Source organism: Alosa alosa, chromosome 20, assembly GCF_017589495.1.
Source record: "Alosa alosa isolate M-15738 ecotype Scorff River chromosome 20, AALO_Geno_1.1, whole genome shotgun sequence".
NCBI lineage: Eukaryota > Metazoa > Chordata > Actinopteri > Clupeiformes > Clupeidae > Alosa > Alosa alosa.
The window spans coordinates 3,587,674-3,602,673 of NC_063208.1; the positions used below are offsets into that span (position 1 = coordinate 3,587,674).

General features: G+C 43.8%; 1 protein-coding gene across 1 annotated transcript in view; it reads right to left on the reverse strand.

Annotated features, from left to right (window-relative positions):
* Nucleotides 1-15,000, reverse strand: part of npr1a (natriuretic peptide receptor 1a) — a 61,848-nt gene that overhangs the window by 45,621 nt on the left and 1,227 nt on the right. The window contains 1 exon segment of the mRNA XM_048230133.1: nt 13,370-14,102. Coding sequence (XP_048086090.1) covers nt 13,370-14,099 — 730 coding nt within the window. The 5' untranslated portion in view covers nt 14,100-14,102.

Below are 15,000 nucleotides of genomic sequence, written 5' to 3' on the forward strand. Positions count from 1 at the left end.
GCAAGTGGCAACAGTGGAATAAGCGGGATAATGGACTCCATGGTGGTCTGTTCACAGAAATTAATGCACTTACGAGGTTTAAACGGCCCATCACTATAATAACACACAACAACATCATCACTATAATAACACACAACAACATCATCACTATAATAATACACAACTACATCACTACAATAATAACACACAACAACATCATCACTATAATAACACAAAACAACATCATCACTATAATAACACACAACTACATCATCACTATAATAATACACAACTACATCACTACAATAATAACACACAACAACATCACTATAACAACACACAACAACAACATCACTATAATAACACACAACTACATCACTATAATAATAACACACAACAACATCATCACTATAATAACACACATCATCATCACTATAATAACACACAACAACATCACTATAATAATACACAACTACATCACTACAATAATAACACACAACAACATCACTATAACAACACACAACAACAACATCACTATAATAACACACAACAACATCACTATAATAATACACAACTACATCACTACAATAATAACACACAACAACATCACTATAACAACACACAACAACAACATCACTATAATGACACACAACTACATCACTATAATAATACACAACTTCATCACTACAATAATAACACACAACTACATCACTATAATAACACACAACTACATCACTATAATAGCACACAACATCACTATAATAACACACAACATCATCACTATAATAACACACAACATCACTATAATAACACACAACATCACTATAATAACACAACTACATCACTACAATAATAACACACAACATCATCATCACTATAATAACACACAACATCATCATCACTATCATAACACACATCATCATCACTATAATAACACACAACATCATAACTATAATAACACACATCATCATCACTATAATAACACACATCATCATCACTATAATAACACACATCATCACTATAATAACACACATCATCATCACTATAATAATACACAACAACATCACTATAATAACACACAACATCACTATAATAACACACAACTACATCACTACAATAATAACACAACAACATCATCATGATGCTTCCTAAAACTATATTAGATTAGCGTGCCTGCCTTGGTGCACAACCACACCAGCCTAACCCTTCCTTTCATTTCACTCCACACACACACATGCACACACACACACACACACACACACACACACACACACACACACACATACACATATACACAGACCTGCACACATACACAGACGCTACACACACACAAACACACAGATGCACACACACACAAACACACATACTCACTCACTCTCTTACACACACACACACACACACACACACACACACACACACACACACACACTCACTATCTCTCTCTCTCTTTCACACACAGCAACAGCCGTAATTGTAAAGTGTGGAACTTCATGTGTTGCCATGGCGATTGAGAGGCTCCACTCTGAAAAGTAAACATGTCTGTTCAGCAGCAGGTGGTAAAGACTTGAAGCTGAAAGCAGCTGCTGAAAGATGAGGGTGGCTGCTGGGATTGATTCTGTCTCCAGGTTTCTGGTGTGCTGCCCTGCCAATAGATGCCAAACCTAGATGCCAACCATTACCCAACCCAGCCACCTAACACAGATGCCAACCCAGGTGCCAAATCCTACCTAACACAGCCACCTAACCCAGGTGCCAAACCCTACCTAACCCAGATGCCAATCCCTACCTAACCCAGGTGCCTAACCCAGGTGCCAAACTCTACCTAACCCAGATGCCAAACCCAGGGGCCAAACCCTACCTAACCCAGATGCCAAATCCTACCTAACCCAGATGCCAAACCCAGGGGCCAAACCCTACCTAACCCAGATGCCAAATCCTACCTAACCCAGATGCCAAACTCTACCTAACCCAGATGCCAAACCCAGGGGCCAAACCCTACCTAACCTAGATGCCAAATCCTACCTAACCCAGATGCCAGACACTACTTAACCCAGATGCCAAACCCAGATGCCAAACCCTACCTAACCCAGATGCCAAACCCTATGCCAAACCCTACCTAACCCAGATGCCAAACCCTGCCAAACCCTACCTAACCCAGATGCCAAACGCTACCTAATCCAGGTACATAACCCAGGTGCCAAACCCTACCTAACCCAGATGCCAATCCCTACCTAACCCAGATGCCAAACCCTACCTAACCCAGATGCCAAACCAAAGGTGCCAAACCCAAATGCCTAACCCAACTGCAGACTGCCTATAACCAGATGCACAGGTCCTCTGGTCCATCAGAAATTCATAGATAGCCTGCCATGTCCACACTGTGGCTTCACAACAGAGAGGTCAAGAGCAGGAGTAGAGAGAGAGAGAGAGAGAGAGGGAGAGAGAGAGAGAGTGTGTGTGTGTGTGTGTTTGTATGTGTGTGTTTGTTTGTATGTATGTGAAATGCAGGAGTAAACAGTGTGTGTGTCCACTTTATTCATGAAACACTATTTCTATCCAGTTTACATCCATTCTATTTACATAATAACTTAGTGCAATCTAAGGGCTAACTAGAATAGTATTCAATTTATATTTATTTCGAAATGTTGACAATTCTGAACTCAATATGAAAAATTTTATATAATGTATAACTGACAGAAAAAAAAAAGTTTAGATTGCGTCAGACACTGTCTACCATCACATTAAAATCAATACAAGGCAACTTCGGACAGAAATAGAAAACCAGATTACTATTTAGAATACTGAGGCGTCATGGTTATGACCCACGTTTGGCTCAGTTTGGAGGTGGATTCTGTGTAAGTACTCAGAATGTTTCACAGAAATATATACCAACAGCAGAACGAACACCACTGTCATGTATGCAACAGATACAGGGCAGGCAGGGCGGAAAGGACAGGTAAGAAGGTAAGACAGGTAGGACGGAGAGGACGGGTAAGAAGGTAAGACAGGTAGGACGGTCATTATTGGTAAGGGTTTCCGCAGTGCAGGTGCTGGTCCACTGCTTGTTAGCAGCACAGAACCTCCACAGGGGTTGCCAAGCGATGCTGCCGTGAGACTCCTCCCTTCAAGTCATAAGAGCAGGAACATCACCTTCACCTCCTGGTTGCCCCGGGCAACTGACAGACTTCTGAGACACTGAATGCTCATGCCCACCTCAACACACCACACACACACACACACACACACACACACACACTCACACACACACACACACATGCCCACACACCACAACACACACACACACACACACACACACACACACACACACACACACACACACACACACACACACACACACACACACATACACACACACACACACACAATGCACACACACATACACAAACCACACACACATGACCACAAATACACAACACATACACACACACACACACACACACACACACGCACACACACACACAGCTCCACATGAAAGGAGGCACCCCAAACATAAGTCTTTGTGAACTGAGAACAGGAGAAATATATTTCCTGCTTCTTTTTCTCCTTCTCTCTCTTCTACCTCTTCTCTATCCTTCTTTTTCTCCTTCTCTCTCTTTTATCTCTTCTCTCCTTCTTTTCCTCCTCTCTCTCTTCCACCACCTCTTCTCTCTCCTTTTGTTCCTCCTCTCTCTCTCTCTCTCTCTCTCTTCCTCTCTCTCTCTCTCTCTCTCTCTCTCTCTCTCTCTCCTCTCTCTCTTTTCTCCCACTCTGCCCAGTGTTTCTCACCCTCTCAATAGCCCTGCAGGGGTAAACGGCACAAAACTAAAACATCTGTCCAACATTTACATCCACACACACACACACACACACACACACCGAACAGCACACACACACACACAAACAGCACCAAACCAGCGGCCTCTCTGGGAATGATGTGGTCATAAAATCTGTACTGAGTGAAAAGAGTCTTTAGAGTACTTTATATCTTGCAGTCCTCCAAACTGCAAACCACAAACGCCTGAATGCCACTGACCGTCACAGACCCCTGACCCTCCCTGACATCCACAGGGCTCTCATTTCCTCATCCCTCTTTTCTTTCACCCTCTCTCTCTCCCTACCCCCCTCTCTCTCCCTCTCTCTCTTGCTCTCCCTCTCTCTCTCTCTCTCTCTCTCTCTCTCTCCCTCTAGGCTGCTGTATTTCCCCCTAACTCTATACACACTATCCTCTCACAGTAAACCTCAACCATTCTTCTTGCAACAGGGCTTGAGTAATGGTCAGTGTGGTCAATAATAATAACGGACAGTCCTACTAGCATCTCACCCCAACAGGACCCTAAAGCATGCCCACCACCACATCAAGACAAATGATGCTTTACAGGAAACATAAATCACAAACGCCAACATCTGAAATAAAAGCAGAGGCCTACTCTAGGCATGTGAGAGCGTCTCCAGCGAGAGCTTTCTCATGCTTAAAAATAAAAGATGATTTCATTTAATTTCAGTGAGTACAGCAGAGAAGCAGATGTCCTTCTCAGAGCTGAGACTCCATCATCTCCACTCTTCTAGCCCTCCTGTTGTGTTCGCGGTCAAATGTGACCGATTGACCATTCTTTTCTCTCAAAAATACTGTTAACTTAATCTGACTACCATGAGGCTCCATGACTTTGTTAACACAGGGCATCTGAACACACAAAACAAATTTTGATAATTTTCATAGCAACTTGAGTGTTATATTTAACTTTAGAACACCCATGTGTATTCCTGGTCAAAAATGACCGGCCATTAGAAATGAATGGTTGAGAAAATGGTCAGTGTATAAAATTGAGTCCAGGCACATACTTATTGATCAGATGGACTGTATGTGTGCTTCTGTGCATTAAAACACACACACACAAACACACCCTGACACACTCTCTCTTTGCTTCTATGCCAGCCCCCACTGGAACCTTTCCCCAATAGAATCTTCCCCTTTCTGACTTGCATGAGCTCGGGTCAATGAGGCCTGCAGGCCATAAATAGCAAATGGAAGTTCAAAACTGGTTTTATCCAATAGAACACAACAGTTGATCACAACATTATAATAATATGTGTTACTATGGATTTATAACAAGTTATAATGCAGCAGTCATTTTTGACCGGGAACACAAAACTAGTAAACATAAAATGAACACAACAGGAGGGCTAGAGTGATGTTAGCATTCGACAACACAGCCAGTGGTGTAACTCTTTTTGTGTAACTCTTCTAGAGTAATGTCAGAACTCCACACAGACACAGCCACTGGTGTAACTCCTCTAGAGAAATATTAGTCTGTGCTGTAACTCTACTAGAGCAATGTTAGTGTTCTACACAAATTAAAACATCGAAAAAAAGAAGCAAATGTGAAGAGAAAGTTAAGCAAATGCAGTGTACAAATTATGTGGAAAAAAGTGAATGTTAAGTTAAAGGTACGCTATGCGAGATTTTCACCTTTACAAAGCCAATTTGACATGTAATAGGCAAATCGTTCACCTAGCATAGCTATATAGCGAGTCGCTAGCGAGAAAACCAGTCATCCGATTTCAATAACGGAGGCCCGACAAATCTGTGGGAGAATCGTGAAACATTACCTTGTCAGTAGATATAGCTCTTTGGAGATAGCTTATGCCTGTTGTTAATCCTTCACCATCATCAAAAGTATTTTTATTGTGTACAGGGGGGATAAGTCACAAGAAGTTTGCTATTTACAACAGCAGTATTTTACAACAGAGTAAAATATAAATATATTGCGACTCTAGAGGGAGCTCTACAGTCGCCAAAAATACCTAAACCTGCATAGTGTACCTTTAAATACCTAAACCTGCATAGTGTATCTTTAAATACCTAAACCTGCATAGTATACCTTTAACTACCTAAACCTGCATAGTGTACCTTTAAATACCTAAACCTGCATAGTGTACCTTTAAAGCAGCACTAAAGAACATTTGCTCTCGGGGTCCCCTACAGTTAAGAAGTGCAAGCAGTGCAGTTTTAATAATAAGTAATAAATTAACTCTTTATTATTCCACTGCTTGGTTGAATCTCCCATTGTCCTACGTAATTTAGAACGACCATTAACCGTATGTTATTTGCACACCTATGAAGTAGATCCATTTTTTTGGCCGTATCACACTTGTATATTAATTCGCCGAACTCGTTAAGTTTTAGCTAGATAGATGACAGCAGGCTAAGTAAAATAGCGATGTTTCAAAACTAAAGTTCATCAGAATCTTGGGATACGCCCGCTTGACAACGGGAGAGATAAAACTAACGACTGGCCTTTGGCCGTAGCAACCATCCATTTAGAACTAGTAACGGCAGTTTGTCTATGTAGCAAACTATAAACATAACTCGGATACGATTTAGAGGGAATGCACAGACAGCAATCTGTAGAAAGAGAGCTAGCTCTGAATTCCTGTATCACTGCCTATCTATAGTAGCCTATCTATAGTAGCCTATCTATACTCTGCAGGGGAGCGTGCCTATGTCCCCACAGCTCTATATTCCCAGACCCTAACCTAGAAATGTGGGAACATAGGAAAGCCCACAACATAGGGCTGTGGGAACATAGGGCTGTGGGAACATAGGGCTAACCCCCTCTGCAGTCTTTAGCATAGCAACTTTTCACGATTAGACATTATTGCTATCGCTAGTGAAATGGAAGTGATGTGATTTTGAAGTGAAAGTGACGTGATTATGAGGTGAATGTGATGTGATTATGAAGTGAATGTGAAGTAAAAGTGATGTGATTATAACCTGAAAGTGAAGTGTAGTGGGATTGTCCTGCACTAACTGGACGCTGTAGAGCCTCTGCACTGATCAGAGGCAGCTCATTCTTGTAAGCGGGAGGTTGGTGCCGGGCGGCATCATTTCCCCACTGCAGAATGGACCACACACACTATCTCCACAGCGACCGGAACATTCCTGTCTCATACAGACAGCCATTAGCAGTGTGGTGTCACTTACATGCAGTGTGATAAGCAACAGATGTTTGAGGTCAATTCTAAGACGCAGAGAATTATCAGCTTTTGTTAACGGAGAGAATTCAATATTTCAAAACAATCCAAAAATTTTAATTTAATACATTCCAAATGTTTCCCTGTGTGTGCATACATATGAATGTGTGTGTGTGTGTGTGTGTGTGTGTGTGAATGAGGGACAGCATGTTGTACTGTGTAATATTATATCTCCAGTCCCAGGGGCTTTCCCCTTTTCCTTACACCCTTTCCCCCCCAATATCAAGTCCCCGCTGTCATGTTCTCTGTCACTTTCACCCCTATGCAACAACCAGCCTCATCCACTCAACTCTTTATCATTAAAGCTGCAGTTGGCAAGTCTGACAGATTGAGGGGACTTTGCCAAAATGTTGAATGTTTACAACCCTCATGCCCCTCCCCCACTACTGCCGAGCACCCTCATCGAGTTTGTGCTCGTCAGTGCGCACCAGACTGCACCAGACTGTGATTGACAGTCAGATCTCACACAGCCCTGCTCTGATTGGACCAGAAGAACCGGGAGCTGGCTGTGGATTTTTGCAAAACAAATAACAGGCTCTAGGTGGAGATAGAAGTGCGGGCTTTTTTCTAAAACCGGCTGATTTATGTTGTTCTGTCGGAGCATAGTGTCGGTTTCAGTGAATATGATAAAAAAAATCTTGCCAACTGCAGCTTTAAGTCCCTCATCATTCCATCATCTTTATTGCCATGCCGCCCTCTCTAGCGCCTCGTTTGTGTTCGCATGGGAGGCACAAGGCACAGCAAGTGAAAAGGATGCTCGATGTCTCTTCTTGGTCGTGTTATGGGGCTTTCAGACAGGAAGTAGTAGGCGTTGCGCTTAAACATAAAATAATAGTCACCACTGCGAGCTGCAGTCAAAGTTCAGCATTGTTGACCTTTGACCGCGGTGTGCGTAAGGGCACTGTACTGTACTGCGCTTTGCATCGCACACTGGATAACTGTTCCTGAAAACAACATGTTTTAGAGCACAGCAGTGCATTTCGTTCCGCCTAGCTCCACTCATCCATCTGGGATCAATCCATTGGAGTGGTGAAGCCAACCCGTGACGCTGATAACAGTCTCACAGTCGCTTCTACGCTATGTCACATCTATGAAACTCCCGCCCTGCGTCCTGATTGGCTGTACCATAAAATCTGGTGCAGAAATCACTCTCAATGGAAGAGGTCCCAGATGGATGTGAGTGAAGCTAGGCGGAGCTAAGCGGAGCGAAATTCATCTGGCGAGAGTCAGGTTAGTGGCGTTTTGGTATCAGTTTTAGAGCACAGTAGTGTCGTTGTGGTCTCTAACCAGCAGTGGCGTTGTGGTCTCTAACCAGCAGTGGCGTTGTGGTCTCTAACCAGCAGTGGCGTTGTGGTCTCTAATGTGTGAGGAGCACAGCAGTGGCGTTGTGGTCTCTAACCAGCAGTGGCGTTGTGGTCTCTAACCAGCAGTGGCGTTGTGGTCTCTAATGTGTGAGGAGCACAGCAGTGGCGTTGTGGTCTCTAACCAGCAGTGGCGTTGTGGTCTCTAACCAGCAGTGGCGTTGTGGTCTCTAATGTGTGAGGAGCACAGCAGTGGCGTTGTGGTATAAGTATATTTGATCCTGTGAGGGAAATAAATTTGGTGTCTGCATTTATCCCAATCCGTGAATTAGTGAAACACACTCAGCACACAGTGAACACACAGTGAGGTGAAGCACACACTAATCCCGACGCAGTGAACTGCCTGCTACAGCGGCACTCGGGGAGCAGTGAGGGGTTAGGTGCCTTGCTCAAAGGCACTTCAGCCATTCCTACTGGTCGGGGTTGGAACCGGCAACCCTCCGGTTACAAGTCCGAAGTGCTAACCAGTAGGCCACGGCTGCCCCTCTTGTGGTCCCTAACGTGTGAGGCGCTTCATTGCCCTGATTAGTTTGGATGTGTCATCTCATTCCATCTGATCTCCATGCCGACACCGTGCCTGTGCTTGTTTGAAGTCGTTAGGAATTCCTCTGGACTTGTTCCTGCCATGCCTCCTGTAAGAACACGGAACACAGAACACGGAACACAGAGCCTGTTCTTCTCGCTCGCTCCCCCCAGCAGCTGGAACGGCTCCTTGAAGGAGGTTTGTGGTGTGTGCTCTCTGTTTCTCTCTTTTATCTCTCTCGTTCTCCCTCCTTCCCTTTTCTCTTTTTCTGACTCATTGTCTGGTCTTTTGTTTCTCTCTCTCTCTTTTGCTCTCTCTATCTCTCTCTCCCTCATTCTCTTTCTCTCTTTTTTCTGCTCTCTCTCTCTCCCTCTTTCTTATTCTCTTTTTCTATCTCCCTGTCCCTTCTTCACACACATTCTCTCTCCACTACAGCAGTAGTCATGTTTGAGACACAAAGTAGCCTAGCAACAGGGGCGGTTTATAACCTGGTAATGAGAGATTATAATCTCAGTAGTTTATAACCTCTCATTAACAGGTTTATAACCACTCATTAAAAGGTTTGTAATGTGTATATGCCTAGTCATTAATAATAGCATGCAATTATCCTACATAATCACATTTTAAAGTGCACATACAATATATGTTTGGGTTAACCCTTTAGGCGCCAGAGTTTTTTTTTCGAAACGTTCGATTTTGACATCTTCATTTCAAAACGCTATATCTTAAAAGTGATAAGAGATAGAGACTTTCTGTAAATTAGAGAAATATTAAGGATGACCCAAGGTGTATGTAGGGATTAAATGTTTATATCTAATTTGCATATTATGACGTCATATGGTGGCGGCCATCTTGGATTATAGAATTTTCATGAAAAGTTGCATGTTTGAATGATAAAATGCACCACTTCTTTCCCCCCAAAATGTCCCTCACCTTCTGTATGCTATATTGGACAATACTGAATGCTCAGGTAAATAGTAAGTAGTAAACAAACTGTATAAATCATTACTAATAAATGGCAGAAACAAACCAAATGCATGTAGCGGTAGGCTGGCCTTTTGCTGTAGAGATTTTCATTTACTACATACAGTAGGCACTCTGATTCCATGTATGGGGCACATATATATTATTCAGATGACACACAAACACAAGTAGACAAGACCTGTTTAGTTCAAAAGCTCACTTGCCACGGCAAGGCACAGATCAGGAGTGAGATGACGAGACAAGACAAGAGACAATGTTAGTATTTGTTTTCTTTTTGTTGTTTTTGTTGAGGTTTTTTTTGTTGTTTTTTTTAGGACTGAAGACACACACATCACAAGGACATGAACAAACAAAAGGAGAACACATGTCCTAAATGGTCAGGAAAATAGATAAACAGTGTAAATCATTACTAATAAATGGATGTCAATTTTTTTTTTTTTTAGCAGGCCTTTTGCTGTAGAGATAATGACTATCCATATCCATATCCTATCCATACAGGGGTCGCGACATTCCCATCATCTTGTGATAGACTATGCATGGCCTAATGGCTCTCCTGCCCCGTGTCACCACCTCTGCTCCTGTTGCAGCAGCATGGCCAGATCTGCCTCGAGCTTTCACGTCAGTGGAGAGAATTTGTGCAGCTCGGACTAGGCCTACTGTCATTCTCATTGCGACTCCCCACACTGCCTCTACGTTCCCCTAACTGTCCTATGAGCACTTCGGCCTCGTCCTAACATGCCCAGTGGCATTAGGGCAAAGGCTCCACCACGTTACTGTCGCCCTGATTGGCGGAGAGGCACACGTTCAGAAGACAGAAGCTAAGCGCTATGGACATTAGGGCTACCTCCAGCCTCGTTAAGCCACACCACTAACACCCTGCTAACTTCGCGATGAACACTCCGAACCCGTGAAACATTATTCCCACCAGTGACATTGGGCAAACGGTTCAACATTTGTGCTTGGTGTAAGCTAAACTGATTCAATGCGCTGTAGCTAGAAAGTTTTGTTTAAAGCGCCCTTTTTCACTTCGGGGGATGGCGATGACATGTCTGCCATCTAGTGGAGTGGAGGTCGAACGAAATATGACACCCTATTTGACTAAATCGGCCGTTTTATTCAGTACCGCATCTTGTCGACTAAAGTCGACCGTGGTGCCTAGAGGGTTAACACAAGGGACAACAATAAGCAACTAAGGCCCCTCATGCTGATGCACAAACACAGCGTTTGCTCTAGATGTCCACTCCAACACACCTGTAGCCTAGAGGTGTGTATACCTATGAACTGACCAGTTGCCATGAGACATTTGTTTATCCTTCATCGGATGTAGATTAAACAAACAAAACCTAAATAATGGTGAAACACAGCGCTTATCCTGATTGTAAACAGCGCTTATCCTGATTGTAAACAGCGCTTATCCTGATTGTAAACAGCGCTTATCCTGATTGTAACACTACCCGGAGCGTAAAGATCAGGAGTCTGCAGTGTCACTGCAGAATGCAGTTCAGAATGGAGATGCACAATGACCAGAGGACCCTTAGGCATCATCACTGGTCAGTGGCTGTGTCTATGGACAGTGTGGATCCATTCAGTTAAATCCTATAGAATTGGCGATGCACTGTCCATCTCTATACAGTCATTGCTGCAGATATTCCAGTAGGAATTCCAATTTTTTCAATAAGAATCTGATATGAGAATATAAGCTCTTAACATGTGGAATCTGTGTTGTAAAAAGAACTGGGAGATCCTGCTGCGATGTCACACATTGCCATATAAGTACAGAGGGAGGGCGGCATTAATAATTTAAAGAGGGACAGTCATCCTCCCACCCTCCCCCACTGGGAAATCTGAGCATCCCTCTGATGTCACATCCATCAGTATTTTACACACACACACACACACACACACACACAAACATGACTCACTCACACACAGACACACACACACATACACACACACACACACACACACAAACATGACTCACTCACACACAGACACACTCACATACAAACACACACTAACGAACACTGACTCACACACACACACACACACACTCACTCAAGTAACATCGGTCATTTGACTAATTAATGGATGCACATAGCACATGTAAGAGCAGAGGAAGTGAGACATTCTCATTCCATCTGATGGTCTGTTTTGAAATGACAGTGAGCTGTATGTGTCATCTGACATCTCATCCTTTTCAGCACAAGTCTCCAGCCCCTACACATGAATATACTGTGCATTTACTGTAATATACATGTCAGTGAGTATGTTAAACTCATGCTGCGATTCAGAGAGAGTCAAGACTGCACTGTAATGTAAACTCCTGTTGTCATTCAGAGAGAGTCAAGACTGCACTGTAATGTAAACTCCTGTTGTCATTCAGAGAGAGTCAAGACTGCACTGTAATGTAAAGCAGTGGTGGGGGAAATTGATTCTGTTCAGTATCGTGATATTTTGTGCACAAAATTATATCAATACAGTAGCTCAAAGTATCACAATATTTAATTATATAATTTAATGTATCTATTTTACTTTTATTTTACTTGGGGTTTACTCTGATAACATTAAATGTCGGTATTCTGCCCACAAGGTGGCACTTGTTGTGGTGTTTTGTTGTTTTGTTGTGGTGTTTTGTTGTTGTGCATTCAACAGCAATTTCAAATAAAAATGGCTTCACAATCACAACCTGTTATACACAACAATCTGTCTTCTTTCACATCGAAATTGTGGGTGTATTTCGGTTTTCAACAAAGAGCGAATAGTAAGGACCTTGACATGCACCATGCCATGACAACGTTTTTGCATTACCCTTCTACTAGGTTTTTTGACACTTGACATTTAAAGTGTGTCTTATTTTCCATATTTTTGTAATGCCTTTGAATAATATGAGAGACATGAATCACAGTATATCGCAGAATCGAATTGCAATATGTTGTACCGCAATATGTTAAGAATCGCAATAATATTGTATCGTGGCCCAAATATTGCAATAGTATCGAATCATCACATTTTTGCCAATTCCCAAACCTAATGTAAAGTGAAGTGTTAAATGTGATGTTAAGTGTGAAAAGTTAAATGTAAATCTGAGTGTGGGCATGAGAGCACTTTAGGATGAGTAGCCCTGATTGTGCAAATTAAAATATCACTAACCGTGGGCCTGGTCCCAGATCAATCCCTCACCACTGGTCTGGGCCCTGATCAATTACTTACTACCAGCCTGAGCCCTGATCAATCACTTCTCAATCACTTAGCACGGCCCTGAGCCCTGATCAATTACTTCTCAATCACTTACCACGGCCCTGAGCCCTGATAAATCACTTCTCAATCACTTACCACGGCCCTGAGCCCTGATCAATTACTTCTCAATCACTTACCACGGCCCTGAGCCCTGATCAATCACTTCTCAATCACTTACAACCAGTATGGTCTCTGATAAATCACTTGTCAATCATTTACCACAAGCATGATCAATCCCTTCTCAATGACTTACCGCGGGCCTGGTCCCTGATCCTGGTCACCAGGTCCTTGTAGTCCACTGGCTGGTGGCTCTCGTCGAAGGCCAGCTCTTTGGTGGTGATGTTCTCCTTTAGCATCTCCGTGTAGGGCCCCTCGACGGTGAAGTAGCACGGCCGGTCGTCGTGCTTGTGGTCGTGGAACACCACCATGGCCTGCGTCCACCTGAAGTACTGGTGGACCTGCACCACAAACTCCCCCAGCTTCTTGTAGGTGGGCCCCGTGTTGGTGATGGAGGCGTACTCCTCGAACGCGATGGCCGCCGCTCCGGCCGTCACCATGGGAACGTTCCAGTGGCTGGTGAAGCGCGCCACTTGTGCGGCGGCGTAGTCGCAGCCCGGCCCGACGAACGCCCAGGGGTTGTGGGACAGCCTGAGGTCCACGGCCGCCAGCGGGGCCACCGACTCCGAGCACTGGCCCTCCTTGGTGTCGCTGCCTTGGAAGATGAGCTCCAGGTGGTGTCCCGGCAACAGCGCGGGGTCAGAGTTCACGCGCTCCAGCGCTCGGATCAAGGCGGGCGCCACGCGTGGCCATGCCCACGCGTAGATCGTGTTGTTTTTGGGCAAGATGGCCGCCAGCGTGACGTTCAGGCTTGCTGCTGCGTGGCGAGGGGGAGTGGCCTGGGTAAGTCCCGCCCCCAGCTGAGTGGACAGGAGGCCCAGCAGCACGAGGGGCAGAGTCCACGACGGGGGCCGACGCACCAGCATCCTCTGTGGAACAACAACAACAACAACAACGACATCAACAACAACAACAACAACACAACATTGCATTCATATAGCCCTTTCTAGTGAGGGGAGAACAGAGAGCCTGGTCATCACTGCACACTGCCCTCAGCTTAGAGGCGCACGGCTTAAAAGGACAGCCCACAACTGACCACTCACAGCAAGACTGCATCATAAAGGACAAAACTGTCCACAGATACAACTGACCACCCAGAGCAATACTGCATAATAAAGGACAAAACTGTCCACAGAGCAGCAGGAGAAACTGACCACCCTGAGCAAGACTGCATCATAAAGGACAAAACTGTCCACAGAGCAGCAGGAGAAACTGTTGTTTAAAAACTGAAACTGTCAGACTACAAACTAAACAAGCTGAAATGCAGTTATCAATCAGTCTTGGCCAGTGTTCGAAATAAAATCTTTGCACCTTTGAAAAACAAGTAGTTGTTGGTCTATACGAAAAAAATGTGTTTTTCCTTGTTGATTTCACCCATGTATCCATGTTAATTACTAAGTTTGTTAGTAATTATTACCCAATGTAATCATTTACCAAAGATAATCCACTAAAATTGCTGCTGGCCCACTAACGAACACACACAAACAAAAAAAAGTCATTGTATACAAAATGTTTGTAATTCAGTATTCTTAAATGGATGCATAACATCTTGTTTCAGACCTGCGGACTCATCGCTTGCAGATGTATAACGCTAATATATAAAACACCTAAAGCCTATCCGAGGACCTCAGCTTTGCTCTGCCACTTGAGTGCAAAATCCTAGTGCTGGTAACGTACTGACATTTTTGATAAGACAGTCAGTCATTTTTGATAAGACTGCAGTCAATTAAAATGCTCCAGGTGTTATATTTTACTTTAACAGCATAA